Below are 22,165 nucleotides of genomic sequence, written 5' to 3' on the forward strand. Positions count from 1 at the left end.
CGCAAATGCACTTTACTCACCCAAATAAAGAGTTTTTAGGAGAGAAATTTGTGTAGATTAACATCCAATGCTTGTTTGACTTGTCTAATTCGTTTTTGTTAACTTAACTTAACCTAGCCTAGCTTAACCCAGTGGTGAGACCTGCTGAATTTAAAAGAAAAACAAGACAACACCCCTGCTCCCACTACTAGTTACTAGTAGCACATAAAATGCACCTTATAATCTGGTGCACCTTGTGTATGAAAACAGAACAGAAAATAGATATTTATTGATAGTGCAGCTTATAATCTGGTACACCTTATAATCAGGTACGCCTTATAGTGCAGACAATACAGTATATTAGATTCTTTGAAGTAGCACCTATTGCTCATCTTGCACATCTTGGCTGGATTTTCTCAGTCAGTTTTATGAGGTAGGTTACCTGGAATGGCTTTCAGTTAACAGCTGTGCTGGTGTTGTAAATTACTTGCCTCTCAATGAACATCTGTAAAATCTAATATTTAAAACTGTATGCCATTGATATTAATGCTCTTTTGTCACGGAATCCACCTAATATAATGCATCATCGTTGTTACCTCAGTGTTTGAAAGGCAATTGAAAGTAGAAGTAGTTTGATTTTATTGTCAAAATATGGTAGATAAGGTGTTCGCTTCCGTGCATGGGATTTTTAGGCATTAACATTAACATATGAGTACTTTGAAGATATATGATTATAGACTCCTTTTACCCTATTCTTCAATGGTCGGGACCACACAAGACACTGGCATAGTGGTGGTGTGTGTTGTTCTGGTATAAGGGAATGGATTAGATGCAGTAATGCTGCTGGAGTTTTTAAACACTGTGTTCACTCACTGTCTATTACTCTATTAGACACTCTTACATTCTCTAGTCATTTATCAGTGGTCACAGGAGATACCCAAAGGATGTTGTTAGCTGGATGGTTCTCGTTGGTGGACTATTCTTAGTCCAGAAGGCTAGTGAGGTGTTTAAAAACTCCAGCAGCACTGCTGTCTGAGAATGACCCGCCACCCAAATAATATCTGCTCTGTGGTGGCCTCTTCTCTGGTGTCCTAACCATTGAAGAACAGGGAAAAAGGAGGATAATAATAAAGTATGCAGAGAAACAGATACATAACTACAGTCTGCAATTAAAGAACTACAAAGTGTTCCTACTATATGTTCAGTGGAAGGATGACCCTATTCACTATAACGGTTAATGCACTGTGTGACTGTAATCTGAATGAAAGAACTGGTGCCACCTGCTGGTCCATTACAGAAAGAGATAAATATTCTTCTTCATCAAACAAAACCTGGCAGAAATGTGCGTAATAATTCAAGTGAACAGATTTAATGACTTGAATATGGTGACCAAAAATATAAAACATGAATAAATGAGTGACATCTCAATAAAGCCATCACAATTAACCAGCGTAAACAAAATGCAACAACAAACACTCATTTAGACCCATTGAGGCCCATTTCCCTGTGTGTAAAATCAACACTCACATAATTAAACATATAATTTCATAACTTTAACAAGCAGCACATCATAAATTTTAGTTAAACAGGTACAAAAAAACAGTATAATACTTTACTACAGTAATATAGTGATAGGCAGACACTACAGAATACATACAGAATACACAACAGTTATCCTATTCAGATCTTATTCAAGTTTCACATGCCATTAGTGAGCCCTCTTGCATAATTAAACCACGAGACAACCATGTCCATATTGCTCCATTCTATTTCATGTCCTAAAGTTGGAAATATTTGTTTTTTAGTTGTTTTTGAAAACAACAAAACAAATTTTAAATAATAAATGATGTCTGTTGATTGTAAAAATCATGTAATATTGCCATCATATACACATTTTAAATCTGTCTTTTATCCAGATTAAAACATTGTATCTCCAGGTCTGCTTTTTTGACTTTTTGACATAATTTGAAACTGGCAGTTTTTCTTTACATTGGTTGAAAAAAGTTTATAAAAAATATGTTGACAGACATGCTCTAAAATCACTTAATAATAAAAACAAAAATCTACAAAAAATGCAAATAATAATGGAGAAGGGTGTTTTTTTTATAAACTGGCTCTCCTAGAACTGTCTCATATGTTTGCACTCCCAGATGTTTGGTAAGCTTTATAGGGGTGGCTCTACCTTGTTCCTACCTTGTTAGGTGGGCCTGCCTGGTGACAATGGTGGGCAATATGGCCCTATAAATTATATCAAAATTTTTCAGGGTATTTTTGCAATATTTTTGGCGATGTAAAAAAGAAAAAAGTTTATTTGCTGATATTACTGCATATGATATGATATTGCACTCTATATATCCAGGATTTAAGTAAAATAAATGATACTGGACAGATACAATCTGATATAATCTGTCTCTAGTAGATATTATTTAAGGGGAAATGAGAACAGTCCAAAATCCAAAAATAATATCACAATATTTCAGGGTATTTTTCTGATAAAGATATTAAAAAAGTCTGGCAATATTATATATGATATGATATGGCACACCCCTACTGTTTACAGTAAATGGCTGTAAAGATGATTCTGCTCAAAGCAGTGCAGGTTTAGTTTCTTCAAATAACTGTAGTGAATGGAAATATCTAGGCATAACATTTGCAAAAATGTTTAGATCGGAACCAAGCTACTGACTTCCACTGAAAGATTTGGAGATACAAGGTTTTGATCTAGTATCGACAATATGTATAAATAAATGTGTCAAGTACACTATATGTCCAAATGTTTGCAGACACCCCTTCTAATAAATGCGTTTAGCAATCAGCTAGTAAAAGTTGGACCCATTGCTGCTGACACAGATGTGCAAATGTATTGCCAAAAGAATAGGACTCTCTGGAGCTGATTACCGTAACATAATCCTGAACCTATTGGCACCATCACTAATGCTCGGCATGAGCTGGAGGCTCGTAAAGCCTCCTAGAACTGTGTTGTGGAGCAGTAAAAGTTTGAATTAAGCCAAAAGAAGGTTTGAAAGGTCTCATCTCTGTCATAACTTATCAATAAAACCTCATATGATCCACAATCTAGAAGAAAACCTTCTCTAGACCAGTAGAGAGACGGTAACTCCAACAAAAACAATTTTAATACCCATTTTTTCAGAAGAAGCAATGATCAAACGGGTGTCCCAATACTTTTGTCCACATGGTGTAGCTCATGATACACATCTATCATTTTTAGTCTTTTTTTTAGTAGTAATCTACTAGGCATCCCAGTGTTGTATGGGTTGGTGCCTCATTAAGTTTCGTCCAGTTGCCTGTCCCTTGGCTCGAGCTGGTGGTCCTACACGTCAGTGCTGACACTGTGGTGGGTCACCACCTCCCTCATGGTGACGGAGCGGATGAGGTTGAGCTTGTTGTAGTTAGGTATGTCCACAGGCACCACAGGCAGGTCCAGCTCCTGCTGCTGTAAAGTCTTGTAGCTGATCCGCCCCCCGCCGTTCCGCAGCCCCTCCTGAGGGTTCAGGTAGAAGGGCAGGTAGCCGGAGCAGGAGGGGCAGAAGGTGTAGGAGCGGATGGGTTTGCGGGGGAGGGCGGGGCTGTAACGGTTGTAGGTGGAGGGTCCATTGGGCTCGTAAGGCTCGGCGGTCATGAGCAGCTGGTTGGAGGACGAGTACTCTGGAGGAGGGTGGAAGCCCAGCAGGCTGGGAGGGCTGTGAGTACTCTGAGGGCTTGAGCTTGCTTCATGAGGTGGACTGGGAGATGCTTTGGTGAGGTCAGGCTCCTCCTCCTCCCCCTCTGACCCGTCTCTCCTACAGCAGTAATACTGGAGGTGATAAGGGATGAGGAAGGGCAGGTTCAGATGTCCATAGTGTTTGATGGAAAGAGGAGAGAAAAAAGCAGATTTTGGTCAGATTATATATTTTATTAATTTTTTCATGGATGAGAATCGACAACAAAGAAAACACTTTTTAGCATGTGAGAAAGAAATGGACATATTTAGGGTAAAATTAAACATACAATATGGCACGTTCAGTACCAGTCAAAAGTTTGGACAATCTTCTTATTCATTGTATTGTAAATGAATACCAAAGTCATCCAGACTATGAAGGAACACATAGGAAATCATGTATCTAGCTCATAAAGCTGACTGAGAAAATGCTAATATGTGCAAAGTTGTCATCAAAACAAGAGGTGCTACTTTGAAGAATCTAAAACATAAAACATATTCTGTTTTATTTGTTTAGTTTGTTTAACCCTTTTTTGTTAATACTGTAAAGAAATATAATATTTTGATATCATCTAGATGCTTTCAGTAAATAAATACATTAGATGACACTTTTTGTCTTTCCACAATGTGAGTAACAGTTTAAAATTTCTTTTGTTAAATGAAATATAAAAACTATTAAGCCATAAATAATAACAGTAAATAAATACATTAAAACAATAGTATGATTAAGTGAACAGTTTACCTTAGTTATGATCATTGTACACAAGATTTTCTTTGACATTACAGAAAAGAAAAGATTAGTTATTGTGGTTATGAAAGATTATGTTCGTTGAGAATTAAATATCCAGCCCAACCCCTAATTTAAACACTGTTTTAGACTAGACTAGTTAGAGGCTGGAGTTGGAATTTACTTTAGTTTAATTAGTTTAATCATAATAATAATTTAAAAATATAAATAAATAATTAAACACAATGTAAAGAACAACTGCCTACCTACTATTATGCTAAAAAAGTGAAAAACAGCAAAAACTGACAGTTTTCTGCATGACAGTGCTACTACACGTTCCAACTGTGCACACATTCATGCACATGAAAGAAGGTGTTTACCTGCAACCTACAGCAGCACAGCACTGTAACGATCGTCAGTAGGATGACGGCTGCTATGATTCCTCCTGAGATGACCACTGTTCCGGCTGTCATTCGAAATCCTCTCCATCAACACCCTGCAGACCAAACACACAACAGAGAAGATCAGCTTTCAGAGCACTGTTATAATACTGTTATATTACATAATATATATATATTACATTATTCCTGTAGCAACCTTTAAACTAACCCAAAAAGAAAAAACATTAAACAGCGATCACATGGCTGCTGCAGTGCATCCGCTGCTGCGTCGGCTGTGCTGGATCTGCTGTAACTTCTCGTCATAGCTAAATGCTCACTGTTGTGTATGATACAATATGCTTATCCTTCAAATGACATACACATCCAATCTCCATTATGTCCTTCTTTATGAAGATCTTCTGGGATGTGTGGGGAAAGCAGCCAAAAACATGTCACCCTGCAGGACTATCAGGCTGTACTGCAGTTGACGGGGCATTAGAAGGACCAAGGCCCAAAATAAAACCTTAAAAAGAATCTTCATGAGAATGTAAATGAGACGTCACATGATTATACAGTAAAAAGGGTTCATTTCACTTTCTGACTTTTAAAACTCATATAATGAAGCCAGAAATCAGACTCATCAGAATGTTTAAGGCTTAGACTGGAAGATAAGATGCTGACTCTTCTTTCAGGGTTTGACTGGTGCATCTTATTAGGTTTTCAATAGGAAATTTAGATTCAATGATGGCATGAAGTGCTTTGATTCACCCCAGGCCACAAAGTGATTCCCTCCCACACAAAAATAAGGCCCTGCTATGTAAAATGTTTAATTAAATAAATAATACTTAATTCTGTTAAAAAATCATCTCTTTGCACTGCATTGTACTTAATACCTTGGAGAGGATCATCTCCAATAAAAGAACACCTAACTGGGCACTTTGGTTCAATCCCATTTTACCCCTTGCCCCAACCATTTAGCCCTACCCCTCCATTTACATTTAGGGGTAGGATGTCCATTTCTTGTTGGGATAGCCTCTAAACAGAGATTTTTCAGATCAGTGCAAATTAAGGGTTATGAGAAATAACTGGCAATGTGGCAGCTTAAGCGACCTAAGAAAACCACAAATAATGTATTTTCTTTCTTAAAAATTATGATTACCATTGCATTATTGTAGTTTTTAAGGGCCACTTAACCCCTAATCATTTTTTTTCATTAATAGTTAAAATGTGTTCCTTAGAAGTAATAAAACATACAAGTCCTCCTTAAATTTTTATAATCATTTCCTAACCTTAATAAAAAACATTTTTACTGTGGTAATATCTGCCCCTGCAGCGCTCTCTCAGGTTTAACTGTGCTATAGGTGAGGATGATGTGTTTGTGTACTTTGGTGCGCAGACACAGCAAAATATGCAGATCAGTTTATCAGTAATACCGTCCCTTGCTGACATACAACATTGCTGCAGCTCAGCCAATCAGCTCTCCCTCCTGCCCTGGCTCTAAACCCATACATCACCTGATGCCCCTTCAAAGTATTATGGCCTTTATGTTTATAACACGCACATCACACATCGCTAGTACCCTATGTCAGACACCACTGTCACAAACCCCCCCAAAAATGCTGATCTTTACAATGTATCAACATCTCATAGATAGTCATTTTGTTTAATTTCACTCTGATTTTATTGACTTCCTTCTTAAAATCAGAAAAGCAGAGCTTTTCAGTTGGAGTTGAACAGTTTAAACCTAATGGCATTTTATAAACTCTGGCAATTATGTTATTGGAGAATTATTGTTGTATTTAGGAACAGGCAGTAGCCTCAGCCATTCACACATAAGTGTGAATAAGCTCTACACTGATAGATTACTAAACTTTAATTTAGACATGCACTCGGTTCCAATACATCAGCTCACAGATGTCTTGTGCTGACCGACATCACCCTTTGGAGTGATGAGTGAAAAGAGCACCATCTACCTAACCAGAAAGAGCAAGTCCAATTGTGCTTTCTCAGGGCACTGGCAGCTAATGGCAAGCTGCATTACCTGGATTCGAACCAGCAACCTATCGATCTTAGTAGCAGCGCTTTAGATGGTTGGACCACTTGGTGCTCAAAATCATAATTTACTGCAAGACGGGGAATCCACTCAGGCTGTCAGGGAGTCTACACTTTCAGACAAGGGAGCCAATAAGGCACTTTTTATCTTTCTTGCCATTCTAAAGGACACTTTGTCTCTTTCTTAACAAACTCTGAGTTTGCCAGTGCTGCTATGCATGAATCACTCAGCTAAGCTTTATCTAATCCAACACAAAGGTCATTAAGAGTCAACAGCAGTGAACTTTCATATGACTTCCCAGTGCATTCTGAATTTACGTTAACCCGCAACAACACCGTAAACTTCAGCTCTGATTATGATCAGCTCCTTTAAACAAACAACAAACAAGCAGATGGCACTAGACCAAGTCTTTGCCTCGATGATTTTATCTACTGGGTGCAGACGTTAGACGAAGGTCGACAGCTTGTCGGACGGAATGAGGGAGACTTTGGAAGAATTTGTGTGGGAGGGTGCACTTGGGTTTGTGTGTGTGTGTTTGTGTGGTTGGTGCACCCCTGCGTGTGTATTTATGGGTGCCAGGTTGTGTATGAGGTATGAGGATGAGGAGAGCAGGATGGGGTGGGGTGTATTATATAACTCATCTCTATGACGGGGGTACAGCTTATTGGACATAAATTAAACAAACAAGTAGAAGAATTCCCTAAATAATTTCATATCCGTATCTACTAATCTATCACATATATATAGAGAAAACACTTTTCCACTGTTAATCATTACAACAAAGAATTTTGGTAATGTATATATGACACTGTATATCTATAATATAGCTATAATTGTATAGTATCCTGTTTTAAACTACATTCGTTATTTTAGAATTTCCAGTAAGACATTTTTATGGAGCAAGAGTAAATATTACTACACGAGTAGTTTTTTTTTGTATTGATTTCTACTATACTATTACTTCATATAAGCCTTACATATACTTTTTGCACAACTTTTACACAATATAATATAAATGTGTAAATGATACATTATGGTATCACCTATATAATAAAAAATAAATAATATTACCACCTATATGTATTAAATATATCCATACACAATACTAACACACTATATTTATGGATGCTTTTTTAGTGAATGCCCATTTCTGACCGATGTGCAAATGCACACACACACAGCGTGTCTAGTTCCTTTAGAGAAGTATATACTGCCAATAGAATAGAACTTTCCTGATCAGACAATATGCTACTATTGGCATCATGTTCAACGATCTGTGGAGCCGGGGTCAGTGTTCTTTGGAATGATGGCGCTCCAGCTAACATCTATCTATCACATTTAATAATTTATAATTAATAAGACTATAGCTGTGTGATCTAGTAAAAAACCTTTCGTGGACAGTAGAGACAGTTAATCCAACAAAAACAAGGAAACCTCTTTTTTTAATAATCTTAATTTGGTAAGAAGCTATAAATGAGCAGGAGTCCCAATACTTTTGTTCATTTGTCCATAGTCTATGACTGTTATTAGACATATGGATCTCTAATAGATAATAATTTAAAAACTGGTTGACTGATGACATCTTAACAAGGCTTTGAAAGTTTTTTTTTACCTTGAGAATTTTTATGGATGACACATTTTTTTCGAGAAATTATTACAATAAACAATATTATTGTTATTTTAAGACCATTAAATTCCAATGCCATAATGATAATTGAAAAGCATAACAATATAATACAAATACAATTCTACACTTTTAATAATTATACCCTTTTAAAAACCCTTTTAAAATGTAATTTCTTTTTAAATTAATTTAAGTAATCATAGATTGGGGAAACTGCAATTCACACTGTGTGACTCACACACCAAGTCACAGTAATTGAAGGATTGGTCAGTTATTAAGGCATAAAGTCTAAAATACTGTTCACTGTTATAAATGTGAACAAACATATTAAATAAACAATACAATGGACGATATCATGATTATCAAATATATTATTAAGGTAATATCCATTTTTTGTACGATAAGTCAATAATTATCGATAATTGCCTTAACAGACCTAAATACAATAGACATTTTTTATTCATTCAATTAGAGTGAATAGACCCTTTTATCCACACTGTAAGAGAAGTGAAGAACACAAAAACATTTACAAACACAGAAGCCGTTATAAATATTCTCTTTAAAGGTCATTACCTGTAAGAAGAAGCCCTGGCAGTGAAAGCTCACTGTCCACCCCTCGGCGTCTTTAAAGCGGTCACTGGGAGTTCAGCTCAGCAGGTAGGAAGGAAGTAGGAGACCAGCCTCAAAACTGCTGACCAGCTCATCTGGTGTGATTTACATCCACTTCACAAAATCCTAAATGCAAAATCCTAAATGACGTTTTCAACATATATTCCCACAGATTAATATCCAGATGCATCCAACCACCTCAACAACCTTCAGCTTTAGCATCACCTTCCCTTCCTTTGAGTTTACACATTCAGTTTTTCTTCTGGCAGCTACTTTCTTCAGGTGCTTCCCTTAAAGGATGCTGCTCTGGTCGTCCTTTCCTCTCTTTGGTAGGAGAGTTTTCCTCAAACGATGGCTTTCTATTTTTCAATCCTGGTCATTTTATTTTTGTTAAAAAGTACCAAAAATTCTTTTACAGTTTTTTGTTTTGTTGCAGCTTCAAAATATTCTCCTTTTAGACGGAGGACGAGTAGAGGAGCACCTGTGAGAGAAGAGGAGAGAGAAGAGGAAAAGAGGAGGGGAAAATCAGGGCAGCACAGCAGAGCTGAGAGAGCTGCTCTCTTTCTTTTCCTCGAGTGTTAAACGAGTCCTGGTGTGCTGATGCTGTCTGAGGCTATCGTCTGTGAGGTGGAGTTAATGCTGCTCTGGAGGAGAGCACTCAGACACTGCTGTCCTGCATCAGCGCAGCTTTGGGTAGGGATGAGCGATACAGACATTCCCTCGTTTACTTTTAATCTTCTATATTAATCTTCATTATTAAAGCTCATGTTACAATAGCAAAGCTGATACATTTATAGATACAGTAAGAAGTCTTCAGTGAAATTTTGTAAATGTAGAAAAAATCACATTTCCTGACTTCGACTGTGATTATGTTACGAGTTTTTCTTCCTCCTCCCCTGAGAAAATTACAAGCAATGTATGTCATGCACTAGACTAATAGGAATCTGACTGCTCCTATGTGCTGTGTTTACACTCCAGACACATGCTTTTGAGATCCTCTATATATTAAACACTTGTCCAATCATGATGATTGTTTTTTTTTAGAGGGGGATTAGAGCCAATGTGTCTTTAATTATTTATGATCATTTATAACATCGCTGTCCAATGAAAAACAAATATCTCCCATTTTATCGACTTTTAGTTTAGTACATAATTTAAACAAGATTTCTTGATCAAAGGACCAATAAAAATTCTTCTAAATAACCTGAAATAAGCTAATTTTACAGTGATTCAATTGAACTAACAGAAGGTTTAATCTTTTTTTTCTGAAAAAGTTGCTGTTTTAAGATACATAAGATACTTTTCACTGGACAGTGAAATATGAAAAATATGAGTGAATTTGATCATGTAACACTCAATTCCTGAAAACTAAGCTGCTAAAAATTCAATGTTGAATTTACTGTTTCTGTAAGTTCATGAAAATCAACGTACATACAGTCTATACACCTACACATGTCCATTCAGCCTACAGCAGTGTAGCCCCGCCCATTTAAACTAAGGAGTTATAAGGAGTGTTTCACCAAAGGCACCCAATTAGAACAGATGGTGCACTTCATTTTAACTCGGATGTCAGAGTTTCTAGCGTCCAATTAGAATCCAAGATGAGTTCAACATAATTTTCAGAACCAACATCCAACAACAAGTTCTGAGGTACTGTAAATGGAAAGCAGCAAGTAATTGTCTGCATAGAATTTAGCCTTAAAGTTATTAATGGCATAATAACTTAATAGTAACTTGATGAACTCTTTATTATACCATATTTTGAATATGTACTCATATCCAAAAACTCAGAGAGAAATGTAACTCTAGGCTACAGACAGGCCTGTATGCTCTGTGTATCTCACACTCATGCCCCATACACACACTCACACACACACACACACACACACACACACACACACACACACACACACACACACACACACACACACACACACACTCTGCGCTGCAGTACACTACACTCCCTCTTTCACTTAAAAGTCTCTTCTTCCTCTTTTAACTTGCCACCACCTCACCGTCCTGCTTCTAGTAGCACTTTGAATAGCACTAAGAGGAGATAGCACAGGAGGAAGGAGAAAAAAAAACAGATTTTTATTGTATGAATTATTAAACTTTCAAATATTAAAAGAGGCTGAGATTCCAATGTATTGTACGGACACGGCCCTGAAATATTCATGCGAGGATATGCAGTGTATGGAGTGGTTATTTTTCCTCTCCTGCATCCTCTGTCCACGACTGTTTTCAGAATCCCCAGAGGAGCCTCTCTGGCTCAGCAGCAGCTGCAGGAGCCGGGGTGAATTTCAGGGCCGAAACGAAGGGATGAAGAAGTTCGGGAGAGACGTGTGTATAAACAGCCCAGGATGCTGTCTGACATACCGTAACTGTGTACTAGGGCTTTGCTCTTTTTACTTACTCACTTTACTCACCTGACCTGCTTTTTAAACTCATCTTAGATGGTCAGAAATCCACCGTCAACCAGCCAACCAACCTCCATATTGAAGCATTTTACTACAGCAAAAGCTACAGGATGTAGAGTCACGCCATTGTAAACTTAGAAAAGTCATATTCAAATAGATCTCCAAGGAAGCACATATTCAACTCAATTTAATTGGAAGAGGAGGATTCAATGTGTGGTTAATGTTATATCTGATTATGTACATCTGAATTTCAGTGTTTTCAGAACTCATAACTTATTTTTTGCAGGTATTTTACATAGAAGATTAATTGGCCTACTCATTTTCTGTGAATAACGTGAATCAGAAAACATTTTCAATGACCCTCCACCCTGTTCAATCCCTCTCTTTAAATTTATTTTACATACTGGCGAGAGTAAAGAGGGTGAATAAGCCCTTGGTGTGAGCATGTATGAAAAAGGAACGAAAACTCTATAGGGGTTCATGGTCCATTATGGGTGATTTGCACATACAAGGGAAGTTTGGGAGTAGAACATTGATGCCAGCAAAGCTGTAACACTTGGGATTATGGCTTGTCAAAGGGCTTAGCTCTGAATCCCCAGGTATTACTGGGATTTAAACCCCATTGTCAGATTTCTTACTACTTTATCTTCCATTTTGATCACTCCAATATATTTTGAAACATGGTATTGAAATGAAAAGCTAACATGGTTGGGCTCTAACCCATAAATCAATAATGTACAACTTGCAAAATATCACACACTAAAGAAATGCCAAAATGTCCTGCTGATTTACTAGCAAAATACTACTATCTAAACAATTAGAAATAGAATACAATCCAAAATTATGCTTTAAGATGTCAAGTTTCTATTCCAATCAAATATTGTGGTAAAGAGCATTTGCTTTTTTTGTTTGAATTAGATTTTTGGTTTAACTTTTGCTTCCAGAATTGCTGATGCCATCATTCCTCGAGATATGGAGACTGAAGCACCTGTGTGGTCAGCATATATGAGATCACAGGAACCTACATATTTGATCATCACACGCATTAATAAATTAGCTAATGGAAAAGTATGGAACATGTCCAGAATGATTTTTTAAAAGGAGCATTAACCAGGTGTTTCACTTGTAGATGCAGTTGATTTTACTTTCTTCATGATTATGTGTATGTGATTTAGAGTCTCTACACTATCTGTCCAAGTGTCTAGTCATTGTAAAGAAATATTACCAATAAAATAAAACTGTCTTAATAATCAGTGAGCCACATATCCTTCATGGTTGTTTTCAACACTCTTTGTCTGAGCCTTATTATGCTAAATGCATAGATGCTTTTGGGAAACTGGGCCCAGGTCAGTATTACGAGCTCGTATGGTGGTGTTCTCCAGGGTTCGTGGACCTGGTTTCATGATTCCATGTTTTCTTCTAGGTTAAAAATACTAGTTCACTTCACTATGTTTCTGGGCCACATTCACATGCAGGTGCATGACTATTTTTAATAGTTGTTGTATTTTCTAGAGGCCATAATGTCCTCTGAAGTTCTCTTCTGAAGTTGTAGAGTTTTCTTTTCAAGGTGCAGTGTAAGATTAATAAAGCTTACTAATGCCATCTTTGCTGCTGATCCATGTTAAATTTCACTAAAATACATGTTAATATGGAAAACAGGACCCTCTTCCTGTATTTGCTTTCAATAAGCAGAGACAACATGCTCACATGTTTTGTTCTGAAGCATTTAACAAACTTGTTAACTGATTTGGACCACAGGTGTGAAAAAACCCTAAGTTTCATTTTGAACCAAGGTTCGATTCAGGCCTGAATGCTTGGTTCACATTCAAGATGAATGGTCGTGGTTGATGAGCTTAATATGGGAATTGGTCTGCGCTACTTTTGCCAGAGTATAAATTACAGTTGGCCCTATTTCACATGGCCTATGCTGAATCTCCAAATGCAACCAATGCTGCTTTATATCAGCCAAGCTCTGGCCTATCTGGGATGCAGGTGCACGACTACTTTTAATAATTGTTGAACTTTCTAGGGGCCAGAATATCTGCTTATTCTTTTGAAGTTCTCTCGAATTTACTTGTTAAGGGATCGCCAATACAAAACACGTTGTTACTAGTACAGACCCTGTGCAGCCCCTGTAACACCTCATTAGACTGCTGAACACAACTGGACAGACAAGTGAGCTGCTCTTTCTGACAACATCTGAGCATATGAACCCAAACATAGCCGTGTTTCAAATCACGGAAGTATATAAATTATCCTAAATGCTAAGTGACAGCTTTGTTTGTAGTTTCCTGTGTCATTTCACAAAAAAAGTGTATAACACAAGGCTTTGTTCCCACTCACTGTCTGCGGAGTCAGAGCAACAGCGCTGTTACAAGACTGTGTAATTAAACTTAGACAAATGAGCCAGAGGCAAGCTGCAGGCATGGCTACTCCATCCAAAAAAAAAAAAGAAAAATCCAGGTCTGTGCATCTGAACATTTTTAGAGCACATAGAGATGCAGTGGAGCTGCCTGGAAAGAATAGGAGTTTTTTGTCCTATCTGTGGACATACAAGGTGGAATATTTTAAATTTCTTCATAAAATCAGATTTTCACACAAGTACTAAAATTATATAGGAAGAGCCTAATAAAATAAATGGGAGAAAATATTAGACTATGTGCCTGTAAAACATAGTGGTGGTAGTATCATGACTTGGGCTATTTTGCTGCCTCTAGACCAGGATTGCTTACTTAATTAATTAATTCTTACATATAAAAGCAAGATCATAGAAGAACGTGGGCCATGCAGCAAGACAACGAAACTAAGCACAAAAGTTGGTCTAACAAAGAATTGTTGAAGAACAATAAATTTAATGTTGTGAACTTAATCAAATAGAAATCTTGTGCAGTTTAACAGTTCATGTGAGAAAACCCACCAACAAAATCTGCAACTGAAGCTGTTTTGTATGAAAAAATGGTAAAAAAAAAAAAGTGGATCAATAAAGTCTGATGGGCACAACTAATCAACAGTTACCAGAAATGTTAAGTTTTTTTTTTTTTGCCCGCCACCACCCCCCTCTTCGGAGGACCATTAAGACTTTATTCGTATTAATACAAATTTTTGGTAACTGAGGTCACTCTGCAGAGGGAGGACATAACGGTGTGTATATATACAGAATAAACTAAATAGAAAATAAAGATAGAGGGGAATAGAACAGAGAGAATATATTAAAGGAGAGAGGGGAAGATATGTTAAGTTGCAGTTATTACTGCACAAGGTGGTCATAGATAGTGATTATAACATCATAGTCCGTGATTGAATATTTCAATTCATGTAAAAAGAAGACGTTATTGTCTGTAAATGTGAGACGAAGACACTGAATTAAGTTTTGCTCCTGAGCGGATAAAATCTGTGCTTTTTCAACGTGTCACATGAACACAAATGTGGGCAGGCAGGTATCCTCACAGCTCCTCTATGCAAATGTGTTGGAAGACAAAAGGACATGTATATTTGATGAACTACAAGGCAGACTCATCACATCTCCATCTGAGCAGCAGAGGTTTAGTGGAGAGAGGAGCGGGTGAAAGCAATACAGACTGACTGAAGGGTTCATTCTCAGCTTTTACACCTTATCTCTTATTAAACGTATTTATTTCATTTTGTTTGATAAGCCAATCTACCATAATGTTTAGTGGCAAACTGTTTCACTATCAGACGCAGACTTTTAGTTCTGGTTACTGATATGACACCACTGTAAAAAAAAAAAAGAAAAAAGTATAAAAAACACTGATAGGTAAAGATATAGGCTAAGTTCTGCTTGCACCACTGAGGGATTCTAATATTATATTAGCCTACATTTGCCGCCATACTAATAATAGTTTGACTGCATGACAATAAACAAGACTTTTACAGGCTCAGTGTCTCAATGAACCTCAATAGCCCAGACCTTGGGCCATGGTCCACCTGGTCTACAGGTCTACAGTGCCATAGAAACTCTGAGCTCACAGCTTATGCTCAACAAAATGGTTAAAAAGTCAGTGCTGAGTTTGTATTACAATTTTTTGTCGAATTGTGACTTAAATCAGATTTTTTATAGGTAGAGTGAACATGTCAAATATGATCTTTTCCAATCAGATCAGCAAATCTTCTCAAGTATGGCACACATTTGCACATTGATAGATGTACACACATTGCATCCACAGATATTATTATAAATAATGAGAAATATTATTGAGAGTGTTCATAAAGAATATTTTATCTATATACAGCTCTGGAAAAAATTAAGAGACCACTTCAGTTTCTGAATCCGTTTCTCTGATTTTGCCATTTAAAGGTATATGTTTCAGTAAAATAAACATTGTTGTTTTATTCTATAAACTACGGACAACATTTCTCCCAAAGTCCAAATACACATCATTTAGAGCATTTATTGCCAAAAATGAGAAATGGCTGAAATAACAAAAAAGTTGCAGAGCTTTTAGACCTCAAATAATGCAAAGAAGAAGTTCATATTCATAAAGTTTTAAGAGTTCAGAAATCAATATTTGGTGGAATAACCCTGGTTTTCAATCACAGTTTTCATGCATCTTGGCATGTTCTCCTTCACCCGTCCTACACACTGCTTTTAGATAACTTTATGCCACTCCTGGTGCAAGCAGTTCAGTTTGGTTTGATGGCTTGTGATCATCCATCTTCCTCTTGATTATATTCCAGAGGTTTTCAATTTGGTAAAATCAAAGAAACTCATCATTTTTAAGTGGTTTCTTATTTTTCCCCAGAGCTGTATTATACTATATTTTATATTCTATACGTTTTATGCTTACAAATACAAATTAAGACAAAGAATAGAAATTATGTCAGTGTTGGTTACTAATAGGAAACCTTTAGTAGCTTTTAGTATTCTCCACCTGACTGCTAATTCCCAGTAGAGTGGCTCTGTCCATTAAGATGTACTGTGCTCACAAACAGTGCTGTTATCTAACTGTGATTAGCTGCACTGATGGGACACTGATGGCCATTTAAAGTCTGAATGAAATGCTGTGTTTGGTGCCTGAATTTTATGGGTCCCATATGGGATCTTAGAGAAGCCTAGTAGTTACAGTTTCCATTCAATACTTTAATGAAAAACACATTCAGTATATTCTCTGTGGTATTATGTTTATTCTAAATGTGTAATTTAATGTTTAAAGGTAAAACATTCTATGTAAGACACTTGCACAGTACCGTATTAACCAATGCATTGATGTGCATTTACTAAAATATTAATATACCAACAAAAAATGGCTAAACATGGGGCTAAAAATAATACAGTGCAGTAAAATACAGAAGTCAAATTCCAAATGGTTTTCAAATGGTTCTATTAAAGTATGTTCAGAGTTTGACTATTAATGGTTATAAATTGAAAAGTAATGCAAATACACTATAAACACCCAATCAGTAATAAAAAAAAGTTATAAAAAATAATTAAAGTAAATCAGGCATGGCTGGATCTGCACAGTTTCTGGAGTTTGCAGAGAAGTACTTTTACTATTAGGAATTATTATTTTTTATTCTAAATAGTACACTAATTACATTACATAGTATACACTTCCAAAGCAATCTTCCTTTAGAATAAAGATGATTTCACCTTCTGTCTCAACCAAAAATCTGCAATATAAATGGCATTACCAACCTTGTCCACCATCATGTGATTTGTGATGTGATTTGAAGGACTTCCTTTGGTACATTTCATGTTAAAATGCTAGCATGAATTCAGATGAGTCTCGGGGCCGGTGCATTAGCCTAAATACTGACAACACCATGGTATTTCTAAAGTCGAGGAGAAAGGTAACAGCACACCTTTGCCATTATTCCACATGAGGGAAAATTTACTAGGGCATTTCATCTGAGCGAGAAGAGAGGGCTGCTGGAGAGTAGGAGCATCTTTTATTTATCCATTCAGAAGTGTAGCAAACTCAGTGTCCTTGTGGCAAAAAGGCACTCATGCATCTCCCTTCTAGAGTAGAGACTGCAAAACCAATGGGCCCCCACCTCCCCTGACTCAATTCTAATATAAAGACTTTTTAACAGAGACACAGTAAAACCTCTCATTTCCTGCTGGAGACACTGGCAAGATTATCATTTAAATCCTTAAACCCTGTACATACTGTAGACCCACCCTTCACATCTACTCCCTCACAACTGCAGTTATATCATAGTTAAAGGGGACATATTATGCAAACCTCACTTTTTTGCATGCTTTTGTATTTCCACTTGGGTCTCGACTGCCCCTATAAACATATATACTATATAGACTAAAAAATCTGAATGGCTCCCTTATTGTGACATCACAATAAGGAAACTGGCATAGAACCACCCTGGCATCACCTTTCACCTGTCAATCCCCTCCCACCCATTAGATCAATTGAAGAAACGCCAGTTCAGTCATTTTGGTTAAGATCCTCAGTCAGTACACAGCAGGGACAGCCAGCAGACCTCTTTGTAAGGAAGGATCTATACCTACTATCCATGGCAAAACAACAGAGAAGGTTAACAGGTTAAGAACTCAAATAATAATTTTGTGTTTCTATTACAGTTAAGCATGATACAGTTAAGGTAATGTGTGGTAAATGCTCAGCATATACATGGTGTAACCAGCAACAGCTTATTTGCATTAAAGTGACAGAGCCCTTAAACGGCTTATTATTTTTAAGATTTCTTTATGTGATTTTATGAGTGATTTTGTGCCAAGAACTTCATGAACATGTTTTGTTTAATTTTGCAAAAACAGGTATGTCACCTTTAACATCGATATATATAGTAGTTTATTTAATCTGTTTTATGATTTTAAAAAATATAGTATATCTGAAGATTTACAGAGCATTCATATTTAAAATTCCACTTACATTGCAGTTATGTATATGGACAAAAGTTTGGGGACAACTACTTTTACATTGTTTCTTCCAAAATCAAGGATATGAAAAAGCCTTAAACTTTTGGGTGAAGACTTTTGAAGTCCAAAGTGTCTCTACTACCCAGGAAAGATGACTTTTTACAAGAATTCTCTTTTTTGGAGAACTTCTGTGATGATTTGATTGCATACAGTGAGCATTGTTATGGTCATGATGTTGCATGATCACCCACACCCCACCCCACCCCATCTCCAATTTTCTAATCTTTCTTAAAAGTATTGGATGGAGCACTGTTACCTGCAGAGTCTGTTTGTTTACTTATCTGCGTGCACGCTCTCCCTCTCTCTTTCTCTTTCTCTCTTGTTAATTCTTACCTTCTGAGCTCCCTCATTTCTAACAACCTAATAGTCTACAGGTGTGCTTGGCTGAGCTGACCTGAGCTGTGTTCTGATTGGTTGGATTGAAGTTGGAGGATGTCATAAAATGAAGATGGCGGCAACATCTGGGTTCTATCTACTTTTTCTGTTGTCTTTACCTGGACCAGCCAGACCATGAAATGGAGTAGTGTGGCCTGGTCTCCATGTGTTTCTATTTTTTTGTGATACTAAACTGTTTCTCTTCAGTGGTATGTAAAATGTTTAAACCTTCTAACTTGAAAGCTGTAGGGGGTGTAGCCTATTTCTTTTGGGGTTTTGTCTGATTTTTGTTTGTTCTGTTTTTGTATTTTAAAAATACTATTTTCTTTTCTTTGTTTTCTTAAGTATGTTTCGATAATCTCAAAATAAAACACTGATACTAGTATCTTTGTCTGGTGGTGCTTGGTCTGGTCGGTTGAAGGTTTGGGAAGGTTGGGGTGGGGGAGACTGCAGTTCCACAGCTCACTACTGGGGGCTTTGTACCCCTTTAAAGGTACACTCTGTAGGAACTAGTGAAATGCAGTCCAATTTCATAACACTACTGAGTTGTCTGCCCTGCCCACCCCTCCCCCAGCCACGAAACTACCTTGGGTTGCCAAATTCAGCATGCTGAATCTACACAATCTACACAGTTTAGAGTAGTAGGTAGGGCTGTGACGATAATTTTATTACCGCAATACCGCGGTTATGGGACGTCACCGCGGTGATGAGCTCATTACCGTCATTACCGCCATTACCGCATTTTTTTATGGCTGTCAAATCTGATTGACTGCATTTTGAGCGGTAGTAAAATGCTCCATATAAGCACAACTGTGGTGAATTCAGTATTAATATGTCAAGTGTAAGTCCTACACTATAGGGCTGTGCAATATATCAAATATATTTTGATCGCGATAGATATTGGTGTCAAACGATCTCAAAATTCATAATATCGAATATAATTTTTTTGTCATTTATCTGTGCTGCCGCTGCACTGGCGCGGCAGCGAATGGGTTAAGCAAAACGCGGTGCGTGGTACTCATTGAGGCCAGAACAGGCATTGCGCCTCAGTCTTGGTAAAAATAGTAAGGTTGGTTGAAGTGTAGTTCAAACAGCAAAGCAATGATATAAAACTATAACCACCATCTTTACTGAAATGTTGTTATCTGACCAAGTCTGAGGTAAAATGCGCTGCGCCTTGTCTCTTTCACAGCACGCGGAACTGAGTTCAGAACCGCTACAAATATAACCATATAAAACTCAGTTCAGATAAATAAACTTCAGATGAGTAAGGACACGTAAAGTGAAACAAAAATTGTCAAACATAAAGGACAGGTTTCTATTATTTTAAAATGGAACTAATGTCTTTTTTTTGGTCGGTTGTCTCTTGCGAGCCGATTTCTTAACGTCACGACATTTTAATCAACATATTATATGACGCGGGTCCCGTCAGGATATCTTGCGGCACAGACAGAACTGAATTGTTATTGGCGGGAACAGGAGTTTAATCAATCCAGAGGATGTGGGAGCACATTAATAAATAGTTAAGAAAATTGTAATAATCACGCAGTGATTCTCATGCACGCAACAAAAAAACCCTAAGCACAAAAAAGGAGCGGAGAATGGACCGACACGCGCACACACACACCGATTTTTTTTTGTAATGTGGTAAGAAACGTGACCGCACTATTCAGCGCGGTTTTAATAAATATATTTTTTTTATTTTAAGCACTAAATGTAATTTATTAAATTTATTTAGGACCGCGGGGCAGGTGCGGCAAAACTGTGTATGTGGCGGGCTGATGCGGGATTAAAAGAAGGATTTTTTTTTGCGGAACGGTAACGGGACAAAAAAGAAATGATGTCTGAATTAATTTCCTCCAATCGAATATAATTTAACATGGTTTAAGAATATAAAATAATTTATAAACAAACGAAATATTTAATATTGAGCTAATAGCCCAAGTGCAAAAATACAAAATCTGTAATACTCTGCACTGCACAATTCAAACGAAATAGCCGTAACGCAGCTGCGCTCCTGCCCTGCGATGCAGCCGAAGCCTGGTGTGAGGCAGCAGAAATTCTGGGGTGAAAACTACATAACTACACAACAAAAGGAGACATAATGCACTCCAAATATTCAGGAGGGAAGTGAAATAAATGATACTGTACAGATATAATCTGTATCTAGTAGATATTTAATGAGAAATAAGAAGAGTGTGAATAAAAAAAAAAACAGACGCCTATCACAGACTTCTTGAGCCTTGAGCCCGAACGGCCCGAGGAAAGGGGTGAGAAATATATTTTTTTCGGGGCCGGGGGTCAGTGGAAAATTTTGCTGTGGATTAATTCATCTTTTTTTTTAAAACGAATATTAGAATATTCGCTACCAATTACTGCCGAATATCCTGAGCTCAAAACCGCTATTCGGGCCAGCCCTAAAATAGATCTATGGATGGAGAAGGGGGAGGCGGACAAGCTCCTCCTTCAAAAAGTCTGCTCGGAAAAAGACAGGTTAGCTGTACAATGACGAATTATACAGGCAGCATATGTTCACTTGTTATGCTGTATTTATGGTTTATGTAGAGGTTGTATGTAGGCTGTATGGTTTGAAGAATAAAGATTTGTTACCAATAAATTTGTGGTGTTTTTTTTTTTGGGGGGGGGGGGGTGGTTTGGGGTCTCGCGGTTAACCGCAATATCGCGGTGATGCGTTATTTTTTTACCGCGGTTATAAAAAATCAATACCGCCCCAGCCCTAGTAGTAGGAGAGGCAGAGAACTTAAAAGTACGAGAAATACAGCAATTCTAAACTCTTCTATCACCCGTATTTACCGTTATATTGACTCTATTTTACACGAGGGAGCGCCGCGCAGGTGGCTGTGCCCTGCGTGAGAGACCGCTCTAGTCCCTAGTAAGCTAACCTGGTGATTGTGATAAATTACCTGACTAAATTAGCTATAGCCAGTTAGCTTACCTGTTCAGGAGAACAGTAGCAGCATTGCGTCGGTCTTGTCGTCTTTTTGAGCTCTAAGTCTCCAACTTTCAAACTCACTGCCAATATTCACTCTGGTTATATTCCTTCTTTAGTCACTGAGCTTTTGTGAGACATGCTAAGGATTTTTTAAGCTGTGTAGCAGCTGAGGTTTAACTAAACCAGCCCTGCTAGGTAGCTCCTTTGCTGTAGCACAGATAGCTGTAGTGTAGTGTGGGTGCTGGCAACCTCGGGGGTGGAGTTAGTGTTGGGGAATGAGCAGCAGGAGGAGTCAGAGGACAAAACTGACACAAAATCCGGGAAAGAGTGAACTTAAAATAGAAACTTACTGCTGAAGCCCTAATGACAAGAGCTGCCAGTGCTTTCACTCAACATGTTTCCTTAATATCTGAGAAT

At 37.4% G+C, this 22,165-nt stretch overlaps 1 protein-coding gene across 1 annotated transcript; it reads right to left on the bottom strand.

Annotated features, from left to right (window-relative positions):
* Positions 1 to 1,332: 1,332 nt before the first annotated feature.
* Positions 1,333 to 9,203, bottom strand: LOC103027628 (protein FAM163B). Its single transcript, XM_007253847.3, has 3 exons — positions 9,055 to 9,203; positions 4,805 to 4,920; positions 1,333 to 3,793 (listed from the first exon to the last, which is right to left on the bottom strand). The coding sequence occupies exons 2-3, from the start codon at positions 4,895 to 4,897 to the stop codon at positions 3,311 to 3,313; spliced, it is 576 nt and encodes a 191-aa protein (XP_007253909.1). The 5' UTR covers positions 4,898 to 4,920; positions 9,055 to 9,203; the 3' UTR covers positions 1,333 to 3,310.
* Positions 9,204 to 22,165: the final 12,962 nt, after the last annotated feature.

The sequence above is a fragment of the Astyanax mexicanus genome, chromosome 22 (genome assembly GCF_023375975.1).
Source record: "Astyanax mexicanus isolate ESR-SI-001 chromosome 22, AstMex3_surface, whole genome shotgun sequence".
Taxonomy (NCBI): domain Eukaryota; kingdom Metazoa; phylum Chordata; class Actinopteri; order Characiformes; family Acestrorhamphidae; genus Astyanax; species Astyanax mexicanus.

Bases quoted from the DNA above. Each gene is read 5' to 3' on its own strand.
- LOC103027628 (XM_007253847.3), bottom strand. From the start codon at position 4,897: ATGACAGCCGGAACAGTGGTCATCTCAGGAGGAATCATAGCAGCCGTC. The intron at 3,794-4,804 runs GTAAACACCTTC...TATCACCTCCAG, and splicing joins TGTGCTGCTGTAGGTTGCAG to TATTACTGCTGTAGGAGAGA.